The sequence below is a fragment of the Salvia hispanica genome, chromosome 6 (genome assembly GCF_023119035.1).
Source record: "Salvia hispanica cultivar TCC Black 2014 chromosome 6, UniMelb_Shisp_WGS_1.0, whole genome shotgun sequence".
Taxonomy (NCBI): domain Eukaryota; kingdom Viridiplantae; phylum Streptophyta; class Magnoliopsida; order Lamiales; family Lamiaceae; genus Salvia; species Salvia hispanica.
The window spans coordinates 37,708,016-37,732,712 of NC_062970.1; the positions used below are offsets into that span (position 1 = coordinate 37,708,016).

At 35.6% G+C, this 24,697-nt stretch overlaps 6 protein-coding genes and 1 non-coding gene across 11 annotated transcripts in view; 4 read left to right on the forward strand and 3 right to left on the reverse strand.

Annotated features, from left to right (window-relative positions):
• Nucleotides 1-1,353: 1,353 nt before the first annotated feature.
• Nucleotides 1,354-3,981, reverse strand: LOC125193912 (protein OVEREXPRESSOR OF CATIONIC PEROXIDASE 3). Its single transcript, XM_048091851.1, has 4 exons — nucleotides 3,656-3,981; nucleotides 2,933-3,337; nucleotides 2,332-2,694; nucleotides 1,354-1,720 (listed from the first exon to the last, which is right to left on the reverse strand). Exons 1-4 carry the CDS (start codon nucleotides 3,845-3,847, stop codon nucleotides 1,568-1,570), a joined length of 1,113 nt encoding a protein of 370 aa, XP_047947808.1. The 5' UTR covers nucleotides 3,848-3,981; the 3' UTR covers nucleotides 1,354-1,567.
• A 119-nt stretch (nucleotides 3,982-4,100) lies between these two features.
• LOC125193913 lies at nucleotides 4,101-6,363 on the forward strand. Its single transcript, XM_048091852.1, has 3 exons — nucleotides 4,101-4,257; nucleotides 5,514-5,745; nucleotides 5,872-6,363. The coding sequence occupies exons 1-3, from the start codon at nucleotides 4,157-4,159 to the stop codon at nucleotides 6,169-6,171; spliced, it is 633 nt and encodes a 210-aa protein (XP_047947809.1). The 5' UTR covers nucleotides 4,101-4,156; the 3' UTR covers nucleotides 6,172-6,363.
• Nucleotides 6,364-6,959: 596 nt separating this feature from the next.
• Nucleotides 6,960-11,195, reverse strand: LOC125193947 (polyadenylate-binding protein-interacting protein 7-like). The gene is made up of 6 exons (XM_048091905.1): nucleotides 10,893-11,195; nucleotides 9,236-10,134; nucleotides 8,593-9,019; nucleotides 8,415-8,485; nucleotides 7,759-7,883; nucleotides 6,960-7,643 (listed from the first exon to the last, which is right to left on the reverse strand). The coding sequence occupies exons 2-6, from the start codon at nucleotides 10,007-10,009 to the stop codon at nucleotides 7,355-7,357; spliced, it is 1,686 nt and encodes a 561-aa protein (XP_047947862.1). The 5' UTR covers nucleotides 10,010-10,134; nucleotides 10,893-11,195; the 3' UTR covers nucleotides 6,960-7,354.
• Nucleotides 11,196-15,926: 4,731 nt separating this feature from the next.
• On the forward strand, nucleotides 15,927-16,960 carry LOC125193163. 2 transcript variants are annotated; one of them, XM_048090914.1, is made up of 2 exons: nucleotides 15,927-16,190; nucleotides 16,268-16,960. In XM_048090914.1, the coding sequence occupies exon 2, from the start codon at nucleotides 16,356-16,358 to the stop codon at nucleotides 16,770-16,772; it is 417 nt and encodes a 138-aa protein (XP_047946871.1). In that variant the 5' UTR covers nucleotides 15,927-16,190; nucleotides 16,268-16,355; the 3' UTR covers nucleotides 16,773-16,960. The 2 variants fall into 2 exon arrangements, with proteins under 2 accessions (XP_047946871.1, XP_047946870.1); XM_048090913.1 differs by having other exon boundaries at nucleotides 15,929-16,190; nucleotides 16,347-16,960.
• Nucleotides 16,961-17,557: 597 nt separating this feature from the next.
• LOC125192749 (G-protein coupled receptor 1) lies at nucleotides 17,558-21,513 on the reverse strand. Of its 3 annotated transcripts, none has more exons than XR_007171464.1 (10): nucleotides 21,229-21,513; nucleotides 20,584-20,615; nucleotides 20,308-20,477; nucleotides 20,084-20,190; nucleotides 19,301-19,402; nucleotides 19,157-19,213; nucleotides 18,605-18,748; nucleotides 18,434-18,504; nucleotides 17,916-18,106; nucleotides 17,558-17,810 (listed from the first exon to the last, which is right to left on the reverse strand). XR_007171464.1 is itself a non-coding variant. In XM_048090382.1 (9 exons), the coding sequence occupies exons 1-9, from the start codon at nucleotides 21,409-21,411 to the stop codon at nucleotides 18,010-18,012; spliced, it is 963 nt and encodes a 320-aa protein (XP_047946339.1). In that variant the 5' UTR covers nucleotides 21,412-21,513; the 3' UTR covers nucleotides 17,558-18,009. The 3 variants fall into 3 exon arrangements, 1 of the variants encoding a protein (XP_047946339.1); XR_007171465.1 differs by having other exon boundaries at nucleotides 17,558-17,783; nucleotides 17,862-18,106; XM_048090382.1 differs by having other exon boundaries at nucleotides 17,558-18,106.
• An 87-nt stretch (nucleotides 21,514-21,600) lies between these two features.
• TRNAS-GCU lies at nucleotides 21,601-21,682 on the forward strand. Its single transcript has one exon. It is a non-coding gene; the product is annotated as a tRNA-Ser (tRNA).
• A 1,452-nt stretch (nucleotides 21,683-23,134) lies between these two features.
• LOC125196684 (2-hydroxymuconate semialdehyde hydrolase-like) overlaps nucleotides 23,135-24,697 on the forward strand; it is a 2,255-nt gene continuing 692 nt past the window's right edge. For both annotated transcript variants that reach the window (XM_048095296.1, XM_048095297.1), the window contains exons 1-3: nucleotides 23,135-23,548; nucleotides 23,636-23,903; nucleotides 24,423-24,518. In XM_048095296.1, the coding sequence (XP_047951253.1) occupies nucleotides 23,196-23,548; nucleotides 23,636-23,903; nucleotides 24,423-24,518 (717 nt within the window). In that variant the 5' untranslated portion in view covers nucleotides 23,135-23,195. The remainder of the gene's footprint in view (nucleotides 23,549-23,635; nucleotides 23,904-24,422; nucleotides 24,519-24,697) is intronic.

Genomic DNA, 24,697 nt, shown 5'->3' on the forward strand with positions numbered 1-24,697 from the left:
TGTGATATAACATGTGAGTGCACGTTAAAATACAGTAGTATTGTATTAACACACGAACGGGCAAAAATATTTGTTGTGACAAGTCGCGCCAGATATTGTCGATATTGTATAAATGCGATATAATATGTGACTGCACGTTAAAATATAGTAATGTACTATTAACACACGAGGGGCAAAAATATTTGTTGTAGATCTGTAATTTAGTTTATTCCGCTTATTGAGATGAGACGTACTAATGATGGAAGAGAAAATAAAATTCATTATTATAAATTCACCATTAGGGATCTCAATCATCTTAACTCACTCATTTTGATTTGTACATTCGATTTTGGTCTATTTTCGATTTGCTCATCAAACTTTTTTTATTTGCATGAACGTTATATATTTTCATACTCATTATTTTATTTTTTTATTTCTAAATAAACTCGATATTCTTTGATATTTTAAGACAAGTTGAAGAACTAGAATTCGAGAACAGACACTTAAGTTAAAATCAAATTTGAACATTTACCAAAATTGAATAATGCCGCTATTTCCCAAATAAAATTAAATTATGTCACTCTGTTAGATGCAACTCGTGCTATAATTTGTAGTGTTAATAATATAAGTGTGCATAATAGATTCCGAATTTTATGTGGAAGATCAGTTACATATAAATCTCGTATTTAGTAAGGCTAAACTTAAACAATAAAAAAAGAATAAATCGAAACCGTGATTTAGACATGACTTTGGACCTTTGCAATTTTTGGACTGATGCATTTTACTCCATATATCCATAAAAAATAGTATAATAAAGTGTCGTTCGCCCATTCAATTGTCATGACTCATTATCATATTATTATCAATGTAGGATTAAGTCATGAGATTATTTTAATTAGATGTTATAAAATTGATTATCCATTTAGGTGTGTAAGATTCAATCTTATCAACCGTACTCAACATATTTAATCATGAAATTTAATCTTATAAACCAAACAACTCCTAAATGTCACAAAATTTAAGAAATACAGGTCAAGATATTTTAAGGAACTAAGAACATCGTGAGTGAATATACAAAATCATTACAACGAATTCATAATATGGAGACATTTTTGTTAGACATGAAGAGAAAAAAAAAAGAGAATTATTGTACACGAAATAAATGTACTATTGAAAATTGATATTTTGGGAGTCACGTCAGGAAATCAATTTCTAGTTTCTTTATTAAAAATTTAGAGAAAATTACAGTTTATAGATATAAATGCAATGAAATAAAAATTAGATATTTTGGGAGTCACGTCAGGAAATCAATTTCTAGTTTCTTTATTAAAAATTTAGAGAAAATTACAGTTTATAGATATAAATGCAATGAAATAAAAAGTAAGAAAAAGAGTTTAGATAATGGAGTTGAAATACAGATGATTTTGATTCATCTGTGATTAGTAGTGATGAAGGGAAACATGTGGAACAACGATTTCTACAAAACACAAGAAACAATCTTTATCATCTACTACAAACTAACAAGCTGCTGCTGCTGCAACATGTAATAAAATTTCTATTCAGTGCATCTGAAGATGGTTCTAGACTTCTAGTTGGTCGTAATGGTGGATTCAGAAGCACGTGGTTCATAGGGGACGCGCTGTTCAGGTACTCCATCCTCTTCTCGCTTATCCTCGAACCATTTCACAATTCGTTTCCGGGGCAGGTTTGTCACATGCACAATGCTGCTGATCATCGCATTCTGCAACCATTTCAAGGATGAAGATAAGAGTGTTGGTGAAACCAAATTACAATTTGTGAATCAAGAAAGTTGGCATTGGAAACATTGGATCTAACTAGTTTCTGTCAAGTACCAATAATCCAAAAAAAAAAAAACTAGCTTCGACATTTTCAAGATTCAATGATATAACTTGCAAGATCACAGTTCAGCTAACGTTGAAATGTTCGATCCTATCAAGTGCAAGACTTGTCCCCATTGCACTTAAACGAGAGGTCTTCTTCTGATCTAGCATGGATTATAAAAGTTTAAACAGGCATTTTGACACGAACAAAATTTCATGAAAATTCAATCGAAAAGATCCTAATTTCCCTTTTGTTCAGCTTTCACCAACGGTCCAACACCCAATCCTACCCTTCTTCGCTAGCTTGATTGTGATTAGTACTGAGTTTCATAAATCGTAAAGCCAAACGCATTGTATATCTTTCTCTTGCTAACTAAAATAGTCTGGGAAATCCTGTGGCAGCCTTCATGAATTCTTCTTGAACTTTATCATGCATGGCTTATCAGTTTTGGGCTACATATTTTGAAAAAAAAAAGGCAAATACTATCATGTGCAAGCGGGAGTTACTCACAGTTGGGCGCTTTGATCGTCTGTAAACTTCTTCGAGGGTTTCAATATGTACTTTCTTCAGCCTTTTTCGAGCTGTCCAGTTGCTTTGCATCACATGAACTGGTGCTTTGGCCTCAACTTTAGGCTTTTCAGCATCCGTAGTCGTCTCAACAGGTTCCTCTTGTTTCTCCACAGGATCTTTGATTGTTTTCGCTGTTGTCTCCAAAGCAACAGGTTCCTCTTGTTTTTCCACAGGATCTTTAGTTCTTTTCGTTGGTTTATCCGGCAAAGTAGCACTCAAAATGACAAGATCAGGAGGAGGATCACGAAGTAGTTTGAGAACAACTGCTCTATCCATACATAGGTCAGCAGCAAGACTTTTTATCTGCAAGAAAGAAGAGAGGTAAGTCATGAAACAGGAAAAGACAACTTTCAATAATCAAGAGGATTATCACAACAAAAGCAGAAGTTATTTTCAAGAATCATGAGCATCATATTTCACGAGATATTTCCTTTTCATACAAAATCAAAATCCGAAATCCGGTGAATAATTACTACTCTATTACTATATAAAAGGCCAAATCACGAGGCATTCACACAGAACTAACAAGAGTAAGACTCACACTAGTCTTGCGGCGACCATCCTTCAATGCATACGCTAGCCTCCTGCGTTGCCAATTCCTAAGCTTCACGGGCATTTCCTCTTCTTCATCATCGACTTCATCTCCATCCTCATCACTAGCAACGTCAATATCATCGTCTCCTTCTCCTTCTCCTTCTTCATCATCTTCGTTCACAACACCCCCAAGCGCAGCAGAGCCTAATGCCACTAAGAAGTCATCATCCTCCAAAGCCTCAGCTAGTTCTTTCTCGAGTTTTGCAAGATCTTCCTCACTCACATCCTCATCATCTTCTTCACCATCTAACTCATCATTTTTCAGATCCTCTTCAAGTTGACGAAAGAGCGCCTCAAAAGCATCTTCATCTAAATCTTCTTCCTCTCCAACTTCTTTCTTAGCATTCTTTTTCTAACAAGGATACAAAGCACAAATCTTTGATGTCAATAGACTCAATACTTCAAAAGTAAGTCACTCAAAGCACAAAACCTTTTTCTTGTTTTTATTCATTTTTTTGGCCACCACACACACACACATGCAGAAATCAAACTAACAGAACAGAACATCACAAAAAATTGAGCAAAAACGCATCTTTTATACAGAAGTCCAAAATATTCCAGCTCAAACTAACCAATGAAATAGCCCATTTACCCTTCTAATACCTAATATACATTTGTATCTCCAAAATCAGGATAAACAAAGTGAAAAATATCTATGAGGAGTGTGTACCTTGTTGTTTTTCTTGGGAATTAGGGGCGGATTTCCGCCGTCTCGACGGCGGCTGGAGCAGGTGAGACCGGCGAAGCGCGAGGGAAGCTGAGTTGGGCGTAAAGAATTGGCGAGGACTGAGGGAAAGAGGGGTTTTCTGGTGCTCTGAAGCGTAATGGATATGCGAAGAGCATTTGAACTTGTCGCCATCATTTTCAGCTGTTTTCTTAGGCGGAAAGAGTCCCGACGGGCCGCGTTTTCATTTTTCCCACCGGAGAAGTGAGATGAGAGAGAGAGGTGGAGAAGATAAGAGAGAGAGAAAAAGAGATGAAGCTTAGAATGGGGCTATTGCTTTGGGCTATTGATTTTAATTTAATGGGTCGTCTCCATTTTATCTTATTGGGCTGCTCTATTGAATAATGATAACATAAATTCAATATAATAATAAATGTGATCAACATTCTCTTTTTCTGTATCAAAACATAGATTTTGACTTTGTAATTTTGGGAATCGAGATCTGCTATGGCGAACCCACCTGCGGCGAAGGGGAAGTGGAGTAACCTGCCCAAATACGCTTCTCTCTTATACTTCGTCCTTATCATTTTTCAGGTTCCCCTTTTCAGGTACGCCAAAAATTGCATCTTTCCAATTACAGTTTTGTTTTCGATTGTTGCTTGCGAAGATTGGATTTTTAGGTTCAAGTCGACTTATCTTTTGAGCTCAATTTGTAGCTTGAACTTGCGGAGTAGTATTTTGAAGTTTTTTAGTTTTGTTTTGAGATCTGAGCAGTTATCACTTCGCTGTGTGATAGTACTAGAATTTTGTGGCAATCATATTTCTGTGTCTTTCTGCTTTATTTGTTGTATAACTAAGGTCTAACCTTGTTGCTTGTTTAGTACTACTACGTATGATATTAGGATGGATCATTGTATATGTTAGATTTTGATTATGTTGTACTGATTGGCGATTGCACAGTTTGTTAATCAAGGTGTACATCTATCAAGATGGTTATCATGAAATTGCTTTTTATGCATGATTTTCCTATTTAGTTTGTCAATCAGAGGTCTAGTGTGCTAATATGATGAATGAAGTAATTCGCGGTAAATGTAGTTATAGTTGGAATTAGTTGTAACTGGTGAATGTACTCTACTTTTGATTTGGACTTTCAACTCCATAAAACGTTCGGAGTTGACGTTTTAAGTTGTTGCTGGCTCAATTTTGTTCACCATTAGCTGCATAAAGCTAATGTATTATCCTTGCACAGCACTTGGAACCTCACTGTGTGTGCTTGTGGTAATACTGAAAAACTAACATGAACTAATGTTTGACATTTTTAAGCATTCGGGCCATCCTCTTTTTGTGTTGAAATTTGTGCTTTGGAGTTGGAATTGCATCATCCTAACTAGGAAATGTGTTTGATTTTTCATATTTTCATTTGGCAATCATAATTTTTTCTTACTTGCTTGTTCTGGATAACTACGATTTGACTTAGTATTGCTTGATTAGGAGATCATATAAGCCGAAAAAGGAGCTGGTAAAAGCTAGGTTTCAACAGTTCTTTTGCAAGTATTTATCTTGTTCAATTAGATTACTTATTTGATAAAGTTGTAGACATTTGGTGAATGAATAATTTCTACTACTAATTGGGAACGGTAGCTTCTTTCTATAAATTGTCCGTTCTTAATCCACATTTTGAAGAAAGAAGTTAAACCTTGTGCTGCTATTTGATAAATGTGAGCATATAAATTCTAAACGTGATTGTTTCTGTTTGGTTTTGATAAATTATAGAATAAGAAAAACTATAAATACCATCAAGTCATATTACTCCTAACCATCTTATTTATCTTGCTTTTTGTTGCATGTTTATTTTATTTCTCAGGGTCCAATGTCGGTCTGGCATGTGCACGACACCTATTCACGTGACAGCCTCACAGCTGATTTCTAGCGAAGTCTTTCCTCTTCCAGTGGTAAAGGCTCTTCTCTACCCTGGAGCTATTGTTAACAGCCTCACGACTGACATGACTTTCCCAAGTTGGAATAATCTGTTAAGCATCTATAACTTGACTGACATTAAGGAAGCTTCTGCTGAAGTCGACCTACAACGATTAGAGGTATGTGTTGGCGCTCTTTTACCTCACCTTTTTTCTTCCACACTTAATAATCAAGCTTACAGTCGTTTGTTTTATTACATGCTACACTCTTTTAAAACTTTTTTGCTCTCCTTTCCTGTTTACTAGGTTCTTGCCGGAAGTTACTTTTGTGTCGCTGGTTCCCTCGTTGGTCTCCTAAAACAGGGAAGGATGAACATGTTTGGGACTCTTTTAGTCATCTGGGGTCTTCTCAAGGAAGGCATTCTTGGAAAGCCACCAAACACAGATCCAACAAAGGCAGTATTCGTGTACCCGACAATGATGATAGCTTTGCTTTGCGCTTTCTTATCGGTGAAGTACAACCTAAAGAAAGCCGCAGCCCGAACCACCGCAACTCAACCAGCAGCGAAGCCTCTGAAGAGCTCTTCGAAAGCCAAGCTAAAATGATCTGGCCCCTAAAGAAAGCAGCAGCCCAAATCACCACGACTCAACCAGCAGCGAAGCCTCTAAAGAGCTCTTCGAAAGCCAAGCTAAAATGATCTGGCCCCTATATTGGATGTTGTCTCACACTTTCTTATTTCTCATGTATGGTGCATCATTGAACTCAGTTTTGTTGTATATGACCATTTTCTTGCCTCATTTAATTTCCAAAGCCCTTTCAATTGAAAAGTGTGGTTCAAATAGGCCTAGATAACTCCATTACTGTGGCGTTATTAGTAGTATTATACTCCCTCCGTTTCGCCATAGTTGAGACGAAACTTTTCGGCACGGAGTTTTAGAAATTAATATTGGGTGTGTTAAATAAATAGATAAAAAAGTAAGAGAGAAGAAAAGGTAGAGAGAATAAAGTATAAAGTGAATAAAGTAGAGAGAATAAAGTAAGAGAGAGTAAAGTAAAGGAGAGAAAAAGGTTACTATATATAGAAATGACTCAACTATGAAGAAACTTTCTGAAATGGAAAAATGACTCAACTATGAAGAAACGGAGGGAGTATTATTTAAGTGATATAAATTATAAATAAATTAATGTATATAGTTATTGAGCTTGGAAAAACTTTTTATAAATGAAAATGAGATACTTTTACGGACGAACGAAAAAGAAATATATCTATATTTTTATGAGACGGATGGCAGTGTAATAGAAGCCTAAATAATTCCATTACCTTCGATTTGCACATTCATAAATAGTAAGAAAAACAAAAATCATTCAAGCAGAAGGGCAAAGATGAGACATGTGAAGAGGAGCTCCAAATGGTTGGAGAAATTTGAGAAAGAATTCTATCAGTTACATCTCATTTAAACCCCAAAAAATTGTAACATAAACAACAAAAAGAGGCCGATGCAAAACAACTGAAAACTACAAAAACATCTTCTACGGTTCAGCCAACTACACAGTAATCATACAGACATCTGCTTTCTTCATCGATCTCTTTTATTTTTCTTCTTTTTTACCTTCTGCGGAAGTATCCTACGACCTTTTCCCCATTTACAGATACACAGATTTCCATTTCTTCTTTTTCTTTTCTTTTCTTTTCTTTTTTTCCTTTTTGAAACCTTTCTCCCCAGATGGGTTGATTGATTTTGATTTTCTGAGTAATGCAGTGTGAAAAATCTCCTATACCTTCCTGGTTCAGTATATAACAACTCGGAGGAGCCCAGGTTGCGGCTCTGAAAAGTCGAGACCCTCCTCCTCCAGCAAGTAGCGCTGAACAGCAGTCGGGAGTCTAGCAGGCGTGCGCGCTCCCCTAGTGTGGTGACCAGTTCCCACGCATATGTAGACAAGCAGTCTTTGATCCAACGACCTAGCTGCGTTCTTCATCACCGCCAGCTCACGCTTGAGGACATGAATAGCTTCACTCACATGTAGACCGTGCAGATCGATCATCTGTTCCCTCCCGTTTGTCGGAATGTCCGAATTCCTGCAAAAAATAAAAGATGAAGGAAAGATAATACAAGCAAGGATCAACGGTGAACAAGATAATATTTGGGTTTTGTAGCAATGGGTAGCTCTCATATGGTCGAAGAACAGCAAACCTCTGGCGAAAAATAGATTCTTGTGCTTTCCCATGAGATGCTTTCATCTGCATATTGTGCAGCTGTCCCTTAATGCTCAATTCCTTGGCTAAGGCCTTGTTACCAACGAGGTACGCTTGTCGTGCCTAATCTCACATTAAATATGTCAGATTAAATCAACAACGGAAGCAAAATGTGATCACTGATTCATATAAAAGCTTCAAAAATGAAATACAAACTCCTTAGTTAATTAGCATTTTTTCAGAAAGTTCCTACTGTGTGGGAGAAAGTGAAAGAAGCTGAGTTGTGATGGGTTCATAAGAACTGACAACATTCGGTTTCACAACAGATACAAGTACAACTAAGAGTATAAATAGATAGATCTAATGCACCCCCTCCCCAAACAGAAAAGATGAACCTTGGGAAGAAGAGCACAATTGAAAATGTAGTCGACTGCACAAGTTTCCACAACTCGAGCTCCCGTCTATGGAAGTATACAGCCATACAAAACAAATGCCTCTTGCACCCCTAGTTCACACATAAATACTCAAGGAAAAATAAGTACGTAGCATATTTATTTATATTCATCAAGACACGTAACAAAAGGGTATAACTTTGTTTTTCCAATTTTTTTTCTTTATTTGACTTCCAGCCTTTAGACTGCAGACAAGACGTACCTGCTCAAAGTATACATTGCGCACACGTGCATGATCACGAGCTTCCTCCCGCATTTCAGAGTACATGTTTGCTGCCACGTCAAAAAAGGTAAAGCATATAGTATACTTGTAGAATGCATGCTCCGAGAATTAAAAATATTAAAAAGCAAGTAAAAGCAACATTTCCTATGAACATTACCGACTGCATCTCCAGTTTCAAGCCAGACAGGAGATGAGCGAGCTGATCCCCGGCTTTGAAACCTATCACCATAGATGCCCCTCCCCTGGCCACTGTTGTATGAATTTGCCAGTACGTGAGAGCTTCGACTCGATCCAATGCTTGTATCTGAAGACCCATTTCTCTCGTATTTCCACATGCTAGAATCTTGAGGTGGCATTTTCCTGACAGCCGAAGCAAAATCCGTAGCGCCTCTTGATGGAACAAAGGAATTAGATCTGAACAGCAATGAGCCTTGCTTTTCTGGAGAGCGATATCCATTTTGGGGAATACCTAAATCGTTTTGGCCATCTCTCACAGAGAGCGCAGGAAAATCCATTGAATTAAGATTTGGAGCAGATACAGTTTTTGAAGTAAGAGTCTGATTTAAGCCACCATCAACCTGAAGCTGTAAAAACCAAGGCAATATACACTTAATTCTAAAGAATTTAATGCATCAATTATAGATATCACAAATTTTTTCAAGTACTAAATTACCATTTGGAAATGATGAGAATAAACTTATAAATGTTTTAAACAAAAATTGGTAGGTTAAGCATGCCAAACAAAACATCCATGGCAAATCAAAAGTTGTTTCAAACCAATGCCAACAAAAGTATCATACCTCTAGCTGAGTAAGCATCTCAATTGTTAGGTTTAAATCACCTCCGTTTGCAAAATAAACCTCTGCAAGACTTTCAGCTGCGAAACCAGGGAACTGTGAAGCCAGGAACTCTAGAGGGCCCACATCTGAATTATCTAGCATTAATTGCTCACTTGACATATCAGCTAGAAGACCATGTCTTGGATTCCCATCAGTCCCTTCTCTTGCAAGAAGCTGATCATTGCTGACAATCTGTTGGTCCCAAGGCTTAGAAAGAGATGAATGATAACTTGTTGGTGACAGGTATTCTCCATAAGATGAAACTGGATATCTCAGCTGTTCAGCATGACTGTTTCCATTAACAGGGCGAGGAGATAATCCTTGTTGTTCCTTCAACATAAAACCACTACCTATCGAAGAAGAATACCTTGGACCTTCATTAGCATCAGTCAAAGATAGGCCAGAAAATGATAGGTTATTGATCCCTTGATTATCATCAATACCCATAACCTTAAAGTCGGGAGTAATATCATCTGGGAGCTGATTGCGCCAGTATTGCTGGGCTTCGTCCTCGGAATTGTTTGAGACTGATGACTCTGTTCTGTCTAATATTCCTTTCCCTGGGCCAGAAGCTGTGGACGTAACAAATTTTGAGGATCCCTCTGCATTGTTAGAGCCAGCTACAGGTGATCTCAGAGCAAAAGGAACAAATTCTGTGGCGTTGGGGTTCAAAGTTAATTTTGAAGCACCAAGGTTTTTGTCACCAGAAGAAGCTCCCTTTCCCGACAAGTACATCGTATTAGTTTCACACTAGTGTTTCAGTTAGGAAGAAAAAGGTTATACACTTAAAAAGAGATAAGAAACGAAATGTCTTGATGGAACAACCAAAGCCGCAGTACTGAATGTGGATCACCCAAATCCTGCATGTGAATTCAGCCATCCAAATTAGCAAGTTTTATGAATTATGACATACAAGATTCACACTTTCCCATCTTTTGGGAACCACCAAAGCACAAACAAACAAACAAAACAATGATTCTATAATACGTTCAACGACATGTGAATAACATGGATCCATGTTGTGACACCTTTTAATTAATTACAGCACAAACCAAGATTTACTGTAAAAAGTTCACAGAATTTTGAAATGAAAATCAAACAAAAAATAACTTTAATACAATGAATCGTAACAGCCACACAAGCATCCAATGAAGATCAGTTATGTTCCCTTTTTTGAGAGGCAAGAATAAACACAAACATACACAGATGACTACACATAAAAAATCACACACAATAACAGTAACCAAACACGGTTAAACATTCTTACAGAAAAAAAGGCAATAATGACACTATCAACTACACAAAATTGATTTCCTTTTCATCTACAAACAGCAAACACATTCATCATCAGTCATAACTCATAATCGTCCATACGCACACTCACACGCACAACAAACAACACTAACCTTAAATTACGCTAAAATTCCAAAAAAATCAGCAAATAAACAATAAAACAAGATCAAGCACAAATAATCGGAAACAACGGCTTTGAACTTCAATCAGAAAACTTATCACCATAGATCTCTCAGAATCTGAGCCCTACGAAGGAGATGACAAAACACACTATCCAAACAGAATCAACGCATAAAACAAGATCTAGGTTTGCATCTGAATATACCTTTGCGCAGGCCTGTGGTAAAGGAAACCATATCGAATGCATCCATAACCACACGAGAGTAAAAGGATGAGATTCGTAGAGATTCGGAGCTTAAAAAGACTGAAATTTAGAAAGCAGTTAGGCCTAAAATATGAGTATTGATTGGAAAACACTTGTCGATTCCCTTTTTTGCAATTAATTTTGCAGATTGTTGAGGCTGTGAACTGAGCCAAGGGAGAAGAGGGTGTGTGTCTCTCTCTATCTTCCTATCTCCAATTCAGGCTTTTCATTCTCTCTCTTCTTACCATCAATATTATTCCTTTTTTGCCCTTTGCCTTTTCATTTTCTTTTTCATTTTCAGTTTTGCTTCAACTAAATTTAAGCCTAACTTTTGTAGGTTTCGTCGTTTTCTCTTCTCTATAAAATAACTACACTCACAATAGAACAATTACTACCTCCGGCCACCAAAATTTGTCCCACTTTAACCTGACACGAATTTTAAAAAATATAATAGAAAGTGAGTTAAAAAAGTTAGTAGATTGTGGATTCTAACTTTTATATATGAATTTTATAATAAAACGTGAGTAGAAACGAATTAATGAAATATAAGATCCACTACCAAAAATGATAAAAGTGAAATAGGATAAATTTTGGGGAACGGATGGAAATGAAAAAATGGGACAAATTTCGGTGGACGGGTAGTATTTCCTTCAAAGTAATGGAGTAATTCTTAAATCCAAAAATCATTTTACAGTAAATTTTTAGATCATCTATAAAAGTTACTAATTATCATTTGCTTTTTAAAAATGAATTAACGCTTAAAATAGAAGTTATTATTGAAAGCTGATAAATTTATTGATACAAGAAACATGTTTTAACTCGAATAATTTAGAACACTATCATGTTCATGGCATAATACATAATTTATGAGGCTACATGTGTACATATTGCGCGTGATAAGGTCCCTTTGCGTATTTTATCGAAGAAATTATCATTTTAGAGTAATTTTATTATGTTGCCTTTTAATCATTCATATTCATATAAATATATTATCAGCTAGTCAATTAAACCGTAATTTCTATAGTACTTCAATTTGCCATTGTTTCACGCGAGACTGATACATGGAAGTTAATATTTTTAAATTTATAATGCCGGTTGACAATTCACCATTGCGTGGAAGTGAGATTTATACTTTGTTTTAATCCATATCATTGTCATATCATTGAATGAGATAATAGTCAGAAAATTATTTTTATTGTATAATTGCAGTTATGCTAAGCTATGGTTTAATTCACAGATTTAAAAATTATGAAATTAATAAAAAAAAAGCTAAAATTATATTTAAATGAGAGTTTTGTCAATTATTTATGTACTACCATGAGACAACAAATTCAATTCGTGGACCAATTTTTAGAGTGAGAAAACGACAGGGGACTTTATATGTGAAGTGGCTTTAATTTCAACAAATAAATCTTGTGTGGGTCATAACTCATAAGTGCGCCTATCCACTCCTAATTTTAACAATTCCAATTTCCATTATATGATTATGCGCATCATAAATATTTTATATATTTGTTTGAGGGCATAAATATCCCACCCAAATTCTTTTCGACGCCACTATGTGAAAGATTTAAATTAAAATATCAAATATAAATCTCTTTAGCTCCTTATTACGGTTACAAATTCACTATCAATATTGTCGATAGCATATTTTAGATTAGGTGTACCTAAAAATTGAATGATACGAGCATAGTGGCAAAAGAGTGAGCATGGAGTTGAGGACAACAGCCGGCCATAGGCCGAGGCTGTCAACGCGGAACCACCATCGCCAGAGCAGGAGGAGCCTATCACGTTGCGGATCCAACATCACACGCAACGACCCAAATATCTTCAGGACTACGCCTAGACCATGCAAGGCGCGCCCTTAGTTATTTTTGCTATTTGTTCTATTTAATTGTTAATGATATTTTCTTTTAAAATTGAGTCGGGCCTTAAGCCCAATTCGGATTTTCTTTGTATTTCTTTGCAGTTCTTCCCCGAATTGATTAGGAGGTCAAATCGTATGGATTAGATATAATATCGCTTTTGCTTAAGCAATCAACAAGAAATCTAATAATCAAATTATTATTTTTCTCCTTCTCGTTTTCACGCTATTGGTTTCTCTCAAAACCCTTGCTATCGATCTCGATTCTTTCGTCGGAAATTGCAAATTAGTCAGGTTACTGTTTAAGCAATCACAACATAGCATGATACAAGAATCCTTATATTAATGAAGCAGCTATTTTTAAAAGAACATAAAGAAAAACAACGACTAGAGTGTGAGAGTCATAGTTGAAAAGTTGATTCTTCACTTTTTTTCTCGCGTTCAAATCATGCATGAGACGTTCATTCACAGGACTCCTTAACAATTAAAGAAGGAAAACTCATATTCTTTTATTTTTCATTACCAATAACGAAAATTGGCATCAATTAGACCATATATCCAAATGAACGAAAATACAATCCACACGTTTCTCGGAATTTAACCAAAAGCTTCTTGCAACAGAAATATTTTGTGAATCGAATTTTACACTTAGACTACCATATCTGATATCTCAATATATTCATTATGCTGAACTTATTGGTTGTAATAAGACTCATCAGAACAAATGAACAATGGTGGTGGCACCACACGTTCAAAGCATGTGGGCTTCATAGCTTTGGTTTTTCGGTTTTGGCCCATGGGCCCCATCATAATTGTTTATAATCGAATTAGCTAAGACAGACGAAATTTAATTTGTCAAAATGTTAGGCCATTAACACATATAAGTCATAAGTCAAGCCATAACTATGTCACATCACTATTCCGCTTATATTATGTGCCATGTCACAATATAAACAATATCATGATTCTCATGTCCTAAATCATACTTTCCCTCCGACCCACTATAAGCGAGTCACTTTACTTTTTAGAATGTCTCATCACAAGTGAGTCATTTTCATTTTATGCAAAAAATTCTCACTCTTATTTTATTTTCCCACCTATTTTTTTCTTTTCACACCTCTATTTTTCCGTCACTCATACTTTCCTCTTTGCACTTTAACTTTTTAAATATTAATTCCTTAAATCTTATGTCAAAAGAAGTGACTCGATTATGACGGGACGGAGAGAGTACAATTTAATTATTGTATTTTATTTTGTAATTATTGTTCAATTTCACATATTTCTTACTACTTTATGTATATAATCAACATAAACAATTCAAAAGTATTAATTAAATTAAAATTACTACATTGTTTAATTTTTTGAAAACTACATTACTAGAGGTAAAATAAAATTCAATACGTTAATTTAGAAACAATGATTGAAATAAATAATAGTAGTACTAATAAATACAAATTTCAGAATTTTATAGATATTGAGTTGTGGTTCAGCCTAGCGCCCTGCAACACAACGTCTGATCCAGACCGCTACGGAATTGCTGACTCATAATGCTTCAAGGGTATGAGGCGTATTTGCACTACTGTCCCATTAAAAATGAAAAAGTTATCCTATTAAAAATGAAATATTTCATAAAATGGAAACAACATCATCTTTACTTTTTCCCCTCTCTATATTAACTCACAAAATAATACTGTATAAAATCTTGTACCGAAAACCAAATATTTCATATTTATTGAGACGAATGGAGTATTAAATAAATACTGGGCAAAAAAAAGCTCCAAAAATTGGACTACATTTGAATTGCATCACGAGAACATCCGTTTACGACTTTTTTGTTAAGTGCTCAACTAAAAATGTATTGAGTGGGTACTTTTATTATTACTAATACAAATTATAGCCATTAGAATTTTGTGGACTACAAAACAAATTTTAATCTCTTTTTGAAATAATTTTGACGAGGATTGGATTGGAGAAATCACAGTATAAAATTAACAATGTTTTTCGTAGTATGTTTTTACTGAACATATTTTGAATTTATTAGGTGGTGACCTCGCTAATGTCAACCCGGGAATAGTCAATATTAGAATATTCTTAGACAATTAGTCATATTTGAAATTTTAAAGATTTATTGAAAATTAATTTATTATAAAAAAGTTTAAGTATGTTTATAATTTGAATTATTATAATACGAAGTCATTTCAATGGTGTGTCAAGCTATTTGATACGCATGTTATCGCATGAATAATAACTTTGATGTCATGTCCCCAATCAATGTGTAATAGTTATATTTTGAGTCTATAATAAGAGTTTATACATGGTATGTCACAAATTGATAATGACCTGCTACTGATTAAAATTTCAATACTAATATAGTAGGATCGGAGTAGTAATTATTAACCCTTATAGAAAATCAAAATTTGTGAATTTCTTAATAATTAACTCTTATATACAAAGAGAAAAATAAAACTAAAAAGTTCAAATTATTTTTTAAACGGTACCATGAATAAAAAGTCAAAGCAATAGGTAAACAAATAGTACTAGTACTAATCATTTGATTCATTTATTCCTCGACCTAACAAGACTTAATATTCAACAATGATAATAGACTTTTTATATCACCTAATGTTTCATTAATTTACTCATCCAATTCTCATGTAGTCATCTTCATAATAACGTCACAAGTTATATATCAATCAAGATTTCATCAATACTCAACTTTACACAATGGTAGAACTAAGTGGAGTAAAAAAAATAATCAATTTTACTATCGATCCATGAGAGCCGAAAAACTCCATTAAATTCGTTTTATCACTGATCGCCGAATCGCCTCTGCCTTCCTAAGTTGGCGACAATCTTTTTTATGGCATCGGACTACACAAATTTTGTTTATTGAATCCGTCATTGTCTCGATGTGCAATTTTTTTCGCTACAATTATAGCTACATTTGTTTACACAAGAGGTCAAATTTGATAGTTGATACTACCAAATGAAGAAGCAGCCCATAGATAGGGAGCAGGGGATGGCGCTGTAGCAGATCCAGGCTCGTTTAGGACAGCAGTGAAAACACTGGAGCTAAAAAGCAGATTTTCACCGTTGCTTTATCCAATCATTGATAATGGCATTGGCAGCTTATGTCCAATTAAATTAAACACAAATCACAGCTCCTTTTCCTTCACACACACCTCACGGCAGAAATGGTGAAGGGAAATCCATAAAACCCTATTTTTAATTTCCTCTAATTTCTAGCCAAAAAGGGCTCCCTGAAATGTATGTGAGATTCAAGCGTCTGATCATTGGCGGAGAGATTGTTGTAGAAGAGAGTGAGTGGGAAAAGGAGAGATAAATAAAGAACAAGAATCATTCAAGATTCAACCAGCCACCATAAATTCATGCAGGTAAAGATCCATAAATCCCTCCATTTATTGTGTTCCATTTGAATTGGAATAAAAGATTGTTTTTTTTGAATTCCCAGTTTCCGTTAAGCATTAATTCCGGCGTGTATATATACAAATATTGGTTTTAGCCGTTAGTTTTCTCTTCTCTACCAACAGAGATCTTCAATGGAGAACTGTTCAAAGCCAAAACAAGCAATAGCAACAGCTGTGTTGAAAGCAACTGAGCTCGCATTTGCAAAATGCGAGTGTTGTGGCCTCACAGAGGAATGCACGGAGGAATACATAAAGCGCGTTTGTGAGCGATTTTCGGGGCGTTGGATTTGCGGGCTCTGCTCTGAAGCAGTGAAGGATGAGGTGATGAGATCAGGGAAAGGGATTGGGAATGAAGAAGCTCTGAATCAGCACATGAGTTTCTGCAGGAAATTCAAGAATCTGAGCCCTCCAAAGAGTCCAAGTGATGATGAGCTCATCTCTGCTGTCAAGCACCTGCTGCTCAAGAGCTTGGATTCGCCCCGATCCAGCCCGGTCAAGAGCCGGGGTATGATCCGGTTGGAGAGCTGTTTATCTGCTCTTGATTCTTGAGGAAGGTAGAAATTGGTTGCTTGATTTGTTCTTGAATTTGGAGACTGGCTGCTATTGCAAAATGTTTGAGATATGTTAGGATTTCAGCTAAGTTTAGTTGTTTGTAGTTGGTTGAACAATGTTTTCATTCCATTTGTTTCAAGTTAATTGAACTGACTGATTCATTTGCAAATCTGTTTTGTGCTCCAGATTGATTTGATCTCTTACTAACAGAAGCAAGAAAATGAATGCTCTTAATCTGATTATACTTTCTAGTGTGGTAGTATTCTGGTTTGTTCTCAATATTTCTGAAAGCCCTTTAGCTGACATAGACTTAACTTGAATTCTTTCCTGCGTTGGATCAATACAAAAACTGGAAAAAGATGGTTGTGTAAATATCTAGTTTCATGTTTGGTGAGGTTGAGCTGGAGATTTAGACTACCTAGGGCCATGAATGATACCTTATGTTTTTTGCTTTGTTCTGTTCTGTTAAGTTTTATGATATATTAAAAAAGTTTTATGATATATTAAAAAAACATTATAATGTCAGGATTGATGCTGGGATTAGTTTTCAGCGACACAGTGGAAATATCGAATAGTGAACCCAGCAGTCTATTAATATCAGAAAAATCTGTTACTACTACTTTCTGTCCACAATATTTTGGCATAATTTAAAGTATATTCTATGGGACTATGGGAGTCGGTTACGCTAATAATGAAAAGGAATACAGAAAAGGAATGTGGTAAGCAAAAATTCGAATGCCTCTAATTTTCCAACTCAATTTTATATTTTCATGTGGACGTCGTTGCTGCAATAGAATGGGAAATTGAAACACAATATCGAACAAATGTATCTACAATACGAGATTGAAACACAATATCAAACAGATGTATCAACTGACAATTTTTAGACATCTCAATTGTCTACTAAAGAAGATAAAACCAATGCTTCAAGCAAACTAAGTTCTTGATGACATAAGAAAATGGGTAGCACAGCAATGCTTCCAGAAATATGAGCTGGTACAGTTGCCACTAGTTATACATGCAGTTAGAAAGCGGCTGCAGAGATAAACATAAACGAAACTTGTTTAGTGTGTCAAATTAGTTCACCTGAGAGAGAACAATCGTGCAGAATCCCCTTCACATGGAAGGCAGACACAGTACCTCTGTTGCTCCTGGTCAATTATCTTCTGCAAAAGAATAGATCTCTAATTCAAATATGTGCACATAGCAGTGGCCAAGAACTGAACTGCAATTGCTAGCCCTCAGTTTTCAGTGAAACTAATTCACTATCCTGTTGCTGGCCTCTCGGCCTCAAATTCCTAGGAAGCAATCTTCTAAACCTGTCAGGAAACCTGGAAAATTGTATGAACCAACACAAATTGTATGAGTTTACAGTGGTAAAGCACTGAAGCATGGCCAAAACATATGAAAATACAGTACGAAACAAAACACATTTGTAGGGAAGACAAAAGATCAACTTAATTGATTTATCTAATGAGTTATATATATCCAGGATAGTTAAGGATTTAATTTTGGGGAAGGGGTTTTTTCCATTTTTACTTTCATGCCTTTCCGGCAGTCACTATGTCAATCAAAAGGATGTTATGTTTGGGAGACTATAAACAGAACAAGATGCAGTGCGGGTGATCAATTGAAAGATTTTGACAGTTATGACTTACAGATCGAATCTTTCATAAATGGCCCTCCGCACTGAAGAGTTGAGACCATAGGCTATCGAGTTGAAAAGGCCCTTAATACAAGCATCAGGAAGAGAGAGTTTAATAGAGGACGGAGAAAGTAGACTCTCATGAGAAGTTTTATGAGTGTTTTTATGAGTGTCAGAGGTTTACCATAAGTGCAGCCATGCCAACATCAAGAACAGAAAGCCAAAAGATCTTATGACCTGGTTCGATAAAGTCGTGCATACGGTTAATCGTGCCGAAGAACCACGATCCAATTAGAATAAGTGGATAGTAGCCCCATCGATTCAGTGCCTGTCAAGGAATGCAAGGGAAAAATGAGAACACTGTGCATCCAGAAGTATTTTCTTCTTTAAATGCACATTCAGCAATACAGTATACATCTGCTTTTAATAATCAGAAGTAGTGACTGTATTATAATAAGTATGACAGAATAACAAATTCACTTGGAGTGGGTACGTATTTGGACATTTTTCCATGAAAAAGTAAACAGACATAAAAACATGTCTAAGATCCAAGGTGCTCAAAGCTATGGGACATTAAGAATATTATTTATTCTATATATGGTATATAAGGTACGTTACTGAGATTTGGTATACATTCATGTGAATAATATACTTGATAACTAGGCAATGGGCATGTATTTTATCTAGCTTGTTCCCAGTTTTTCTTCCACCAATAAGCTCACGGAAGATAATTTACCTTCATATCATGTCGTGCATCTGATTGATAACCACGCTCTGACATTCCCACTGCCATCTGTAGAAACAAGTCATAGCATCAACATGGGTTCATTCACCCATACAGATAACGCATGAGAAAGGAAGAATAGAGGTTACTACATACACGAGTGGCATTTTTTAACATGCGTATCACTTGAAAATAGGTGAAGCCATTGAAAAGAATTGCACTCCACAACGGTGCATAAAATGTTATAAATTGGACCACCTGCAGGTGCAAAATAAGAGTTAGAGATGACTATGTGGGCTAAAAGAATAAAAAAGTGTCATCTAAATACCAGATTCATTTTATAACAAAGTAACAATTCTTATAAACATAGTTGACTGTGAAATCAGAAAATTGACAGATTTCATAATGATTCACATAATGTTATCACACAGACACACACCGGCACCATATTTGGGTGTTTCATTATCCAGAACAAAGATTACATATGATCTATGAGAGAAAACACAAATGCTAACATGCATCAATATTAACAATTTGAAGTCATAATCAATTGCACATTAGATATAATTCCAGCAAGAAACCCTTAACCCAGTTTATTTCAGTGCAACTGGAAAACATGCCAAGTTCCTGTAAACCCAAACAAAATCTTGCATTGCATGGTAAACGTGCAAAATGAATAGGGTCAGACTGAAATTAGAGTATACTAATTTTAATTCACTCCTATTTATAATAAAAACATTATTCAGATTTCACAAATAAAAAAAGGAAAAATACTTATTTTCAGTATCATGTTTTCTATTATTGTTTAAAGCATATTCCAGATGTATCATAAAACAAACAAAATATGAAAACAAATCCATAAACGAATGGTAATGTAGCATACTAACGAGAAGAAATAAAAGTAAAAATGGTATCATGGATAAAGCCTCATATACTTGCCTGTCCTGTGAGCCCTCTTTGTGCCCAACACCAAGCACCAACATGGCTTATATGACCATGATGGTGATTGCCAATAGAACGAATTACTGTCATAACAACAGAAGTTCCTGGAACATTCATTCACTCCAATTAGCCCGAGATAAAAGATACAAAAGTACAGAATCCTAGTAGTACTCCACTATATAAGAAATAGACTAGGAAATGCTGATACATATAAAGCATACCCCAAACATACAAATGAAACATCGGCTCTAAATCCTCCACATCAGTTTTATGTCTAACAACTGTTCGGTGCAGAGTGAAAGCAATTGTAGTGGTCCACAGGAAAGAAGCAACACAGAAAAAATGTGTCGCGTAGCCTTGAGCGTAACAAAAGTATCCTTTTGAAGGATCCCTGCATATAACACATTCATTTTAACAACTAAAATGGGATAATCTTCATCCGTTTTATGGAGGATGGAAAAAATTGACTGCCAGAAGAAAATAAGAGAAGTCATTACCCAATGATGCTGAAGAAACTGCAGAACATGTCCTGCACCAGAAATTAATAATTAACTTGGCATTCTATTTAGGGTGAAGAATCAAGAAAGCTGAAAATTCACAAATAATGCCCACCAATTGCACTGTAATGTGAAATTTTTAGGAAAAGCACCAAAGAACAAAATGGATATCGTACTGAAAACATCATATATTTATTGATCAAACATCAACCGAAGACTATTGTAATGTTAGTTATAAACAGAGCTGTGACATTACACAAAGAGGAACATTAATAATAATAGATGCACATGAATCCCTAGCAATATCAGTGAACAAATTTCCATTTAGTTTTGCAGCAAAAACACTAGTGTAACCTTAATTGGGCTGAAATTTCAAGAAAATGCCTTAAATAGTTCAATTTCAATTTCATTAACAATGTGCAGAACATATCATATTCAACCGAAAACACAACACCTCGAGATCACAAAAACATAAAACCTTGCATCAAGCTAAAATTAATACTAGTAATAAGCTAAATTGATGTTGTTCGTACTACTAAAAGCAATTACTGTAACCGAAACTAGCGAAGGTGTAACGCAACCTAATTTTAAGGGACGAATAGTAAATAGTAGATCACAAATAACAAAATGAGCAGGAACACTTACGGAGAGAGCGAGGAAGAACACGAGCTTGAAGGAAAACTTGCGGAGCTCCTTGAAGAGTAAATAGCAAAGGACTATGAAGCCGGAACCGACGAGCGAGAGGCTAGAGGCGCCGCTGTTGATTGCGGTCAATATACCGCGCTCCGCGGCCGTCAAGTTACCAGTAACAGCCTGCACCGTCGCCATTGCATCAGTCGCCCGATCTCAGATAATGATCTAAGAACTCAATCGGAAAACCTCCAGCATTCCACAATCTGCTTTCTCGTCAGTTTCAATTTTCTTAACATGCTTCTTCAGTAAGCGAAGAGTAAAGGGGAAATCGATATCAGAAGAAATATACGTATAAGTTGAATAATACTCACTGGCAATCACCGAGACGCTTTGGCCGAGTGGTTAAGGCGTGTGCCTGCTAAGTACATGGGGTTTCCCCGCGAGAGTTCGAATCTCTCAGGCGTCGTTTTTTTTTTTATCTCATTTCAAACAATATGTAAGTCATTTCGATTTTGATTTATTTGTTTGATACTCCTCCCGTTTTGCTAAAAATAGCAACTTTTTACCTCATTTGAAACAATATGTAAGTCATTTCTATTTTGATTTATTTGTTTGATACTCCTCCCGTTTTGCTAAAAATAGCAACTATTTTCATTTTGGACTGTTCTTTAAAAATAGAACCTTTAAAATCTTTCTATTTTAAGACATGAACTCCACAATCCACTAACTCTACTTTCACTACTTTTTCTCTTATCTTTCTTACTTTACTCATTTTTTCTTTTCCCCTCTCTTACTTTACCAATTGTGCATTAAATCTATGTCATTTCAAATGTTTCTATTTTTTTTAATATAGAGGGATTATTAGTTGAGAGTGGGCCACACCTCAACAAAGAGAAAAAAGTTTTCAAAATTAGAAATTGCATATTTTTGTGGGACAAACTAAAGATAAAAGAATACATCATATTGCGAGACGGAATGAGTAATAAAAATGGATATGGATCAATTATTATTGTGCATTTCAAATCACCTTCCATTTATATGTGATGCAACCTTCTGAAATTGGTACCTAGAATGGACTAATTTTAGGCGTTTAGCTCAATATCAAAATTTAGAATTGGTAATTAGGAATAGATCATGTCAATTTCATGTCATGACCGACTACAATTTACCAATTTCTGTTTTTGGGCACTATGTGTAAATTACCAAACTATTAACTTTGTCTAATTTTAAAATAATTATTAGTTGAGAGTGAGTCTCACCTCAACAGAGAGAAAATAGATTTTAAAATTAAAAATTACATATTCTTGTGGGACAGACTAAAAAGAAAAGAATGCATATTTTCGCAGGATGGAGCGAGTAATAAATAATGGATATGGATGAATTATTATTGTACATTTCAAATTACCTCCCATCTATATGTTATGCAATCTTTTGACATTGGTATGTAGTATGAGACTAATTTTAGCTCAATATCAAAATTTAGAATTGGCAATTAGGAACCGATCATGTCAATTTCATGTCATGACTGCCTATAATTCACCGATTTTTATTTTTTTGTACTAGGTGTAAATTATCAAACTATTAACTAGGTCTAATTTAAAAGTAATTATTAATTGAGAGTAATTTAAAAAGAGTAATAAATAATGGATATGGATTAGTTATTATTGTGCATTTCAAATCACCTTCCATTTAGATGTGATGGAACCTTTGGACAATGGTATGTAGTATGGACTAGTTTTAGCTCAATATCAAAATTTAGAATTGGTAACTAGGAAACAGTCATGTCAATTTCATATCATGACTACAATTCACCCATTTTATTTTTGGGTACTAGGTATAAAATTACCAAACTATTAACTTTGTCTAATTTAAAATAATTACTCCTATTTTAATATTTTTTTTGTGAGTAAGACCTTCACCTAAAACCATAGTTTACTTCCTTCACCTAAAACCATCACCCGCATTAACACTAACACAGCATGGTTCCCTTCTGTCTCAGCTTCGTCTCAGTCTACGGCAGCTTCCTCCGCCGCTGCCTCGCCTCCGCCGGTCTCTCTTCTCAAAGCATAGACATAGACACCGCCACCACCATCACCTTTTGGGGACCCTCTAGCTCCGCCTCCACCAAACCTCCGCTCCTCCTCCTCCACGGCTTCGGTCCTCACGGCATCTGGCAATGGCGGCCTCAGATCTGTTTCTTTTCCCGCCAGTTCAGCGTCTACGTTCCCGATTTACTCTTCTTCGGCGGCTCCACCACCGAATCCGCCGACAGGTCCGAGATTTTTCAGGCGACTTCCATTGCTAAACTCATGGAGAAGCTAGGGATTAGCAGGTGATAGCTAAATCCCCAATTCTCCGATTTCATTAATTAGATATTCAATTGGATTATTCATGAATTTTGAGATTTGAATTCACGAAGGTATTCCGTGGTCGGCACGAGCTACGGCGGACTGGTTGCGTACCGCATGGCATCGATGTGGCCGGAGAGGGTGGATAAGGTGGTGATCGCGAGTTCCGCGGCGAATATGCGGCGGAGGGATCATGTGGAGCTGATGAAGAGAGCGAAAGTGGAGAAGGTTGACGATTTGTTGCTGCCTAGCTCCGCCTCACAGCTGCGGAAGTTGCTCGGTTTGTCCGTTTTCCGGCGACTGTTTATGCCGGATTTCATCCTCAACGATTTCATCGACGTGAGTAAAATCTGATTTATTCATTTGAATTTGCTATCAAAATATTCTTAGTTTTCATAAATTATTCTTGGTCACATTAATACTCCTATTCAATTACTCGTGATTGTGTGAATTTGAGAATTCCATAATTTCACAGTTATATCGTGAAAATTTAATGTTATCTCAAATTTATAACTAGCGGATGATCAACTATACGATATTTTTACATAGATTTCATTTCCATTAAACTGTTTGTTACTGGAATAAAACTCCAAAAAAAAGAGTAAGTGAGTAGCTAGATTGTAGTTGGAAATTACTACCTGCTCAAATTAATGATACATCAATAAATTTTTTATTCAACTACTTTTCTCTTAAATAGTCAAATTATTAGGTGATCTAATTTGACTTCGTTCCAGAAAGAACCACTAGTCCTTACCAAAACTATGAGTACTCATGATATTAATATAAATATCTAGTACAGTACATCAACTATTAATAATATTTTTCTTAATATAATAAAATGTTTGGAAATGGCCCCAGAAATTGTATAGCGAAAATAGGGAGGAGAAGCTGGAACTCTTGAAAGGATTAACTCTCGGACAGGATGATACTGGAACCATTACCCCCCTCTCTCAGGTACATGAAATTATAGTATGGAGTACTCCATTTCGAGCAAATGTCATGTTATATATCTTAAGTGAGTATCATTTGTATGCATGTTGCTGTTTTTTTAGCACATTGGCATATATACATTAAAATAATCATAAATGTCATTAATTTTCCAAATTAAATAAAAATCAAAGATGGATTTATCC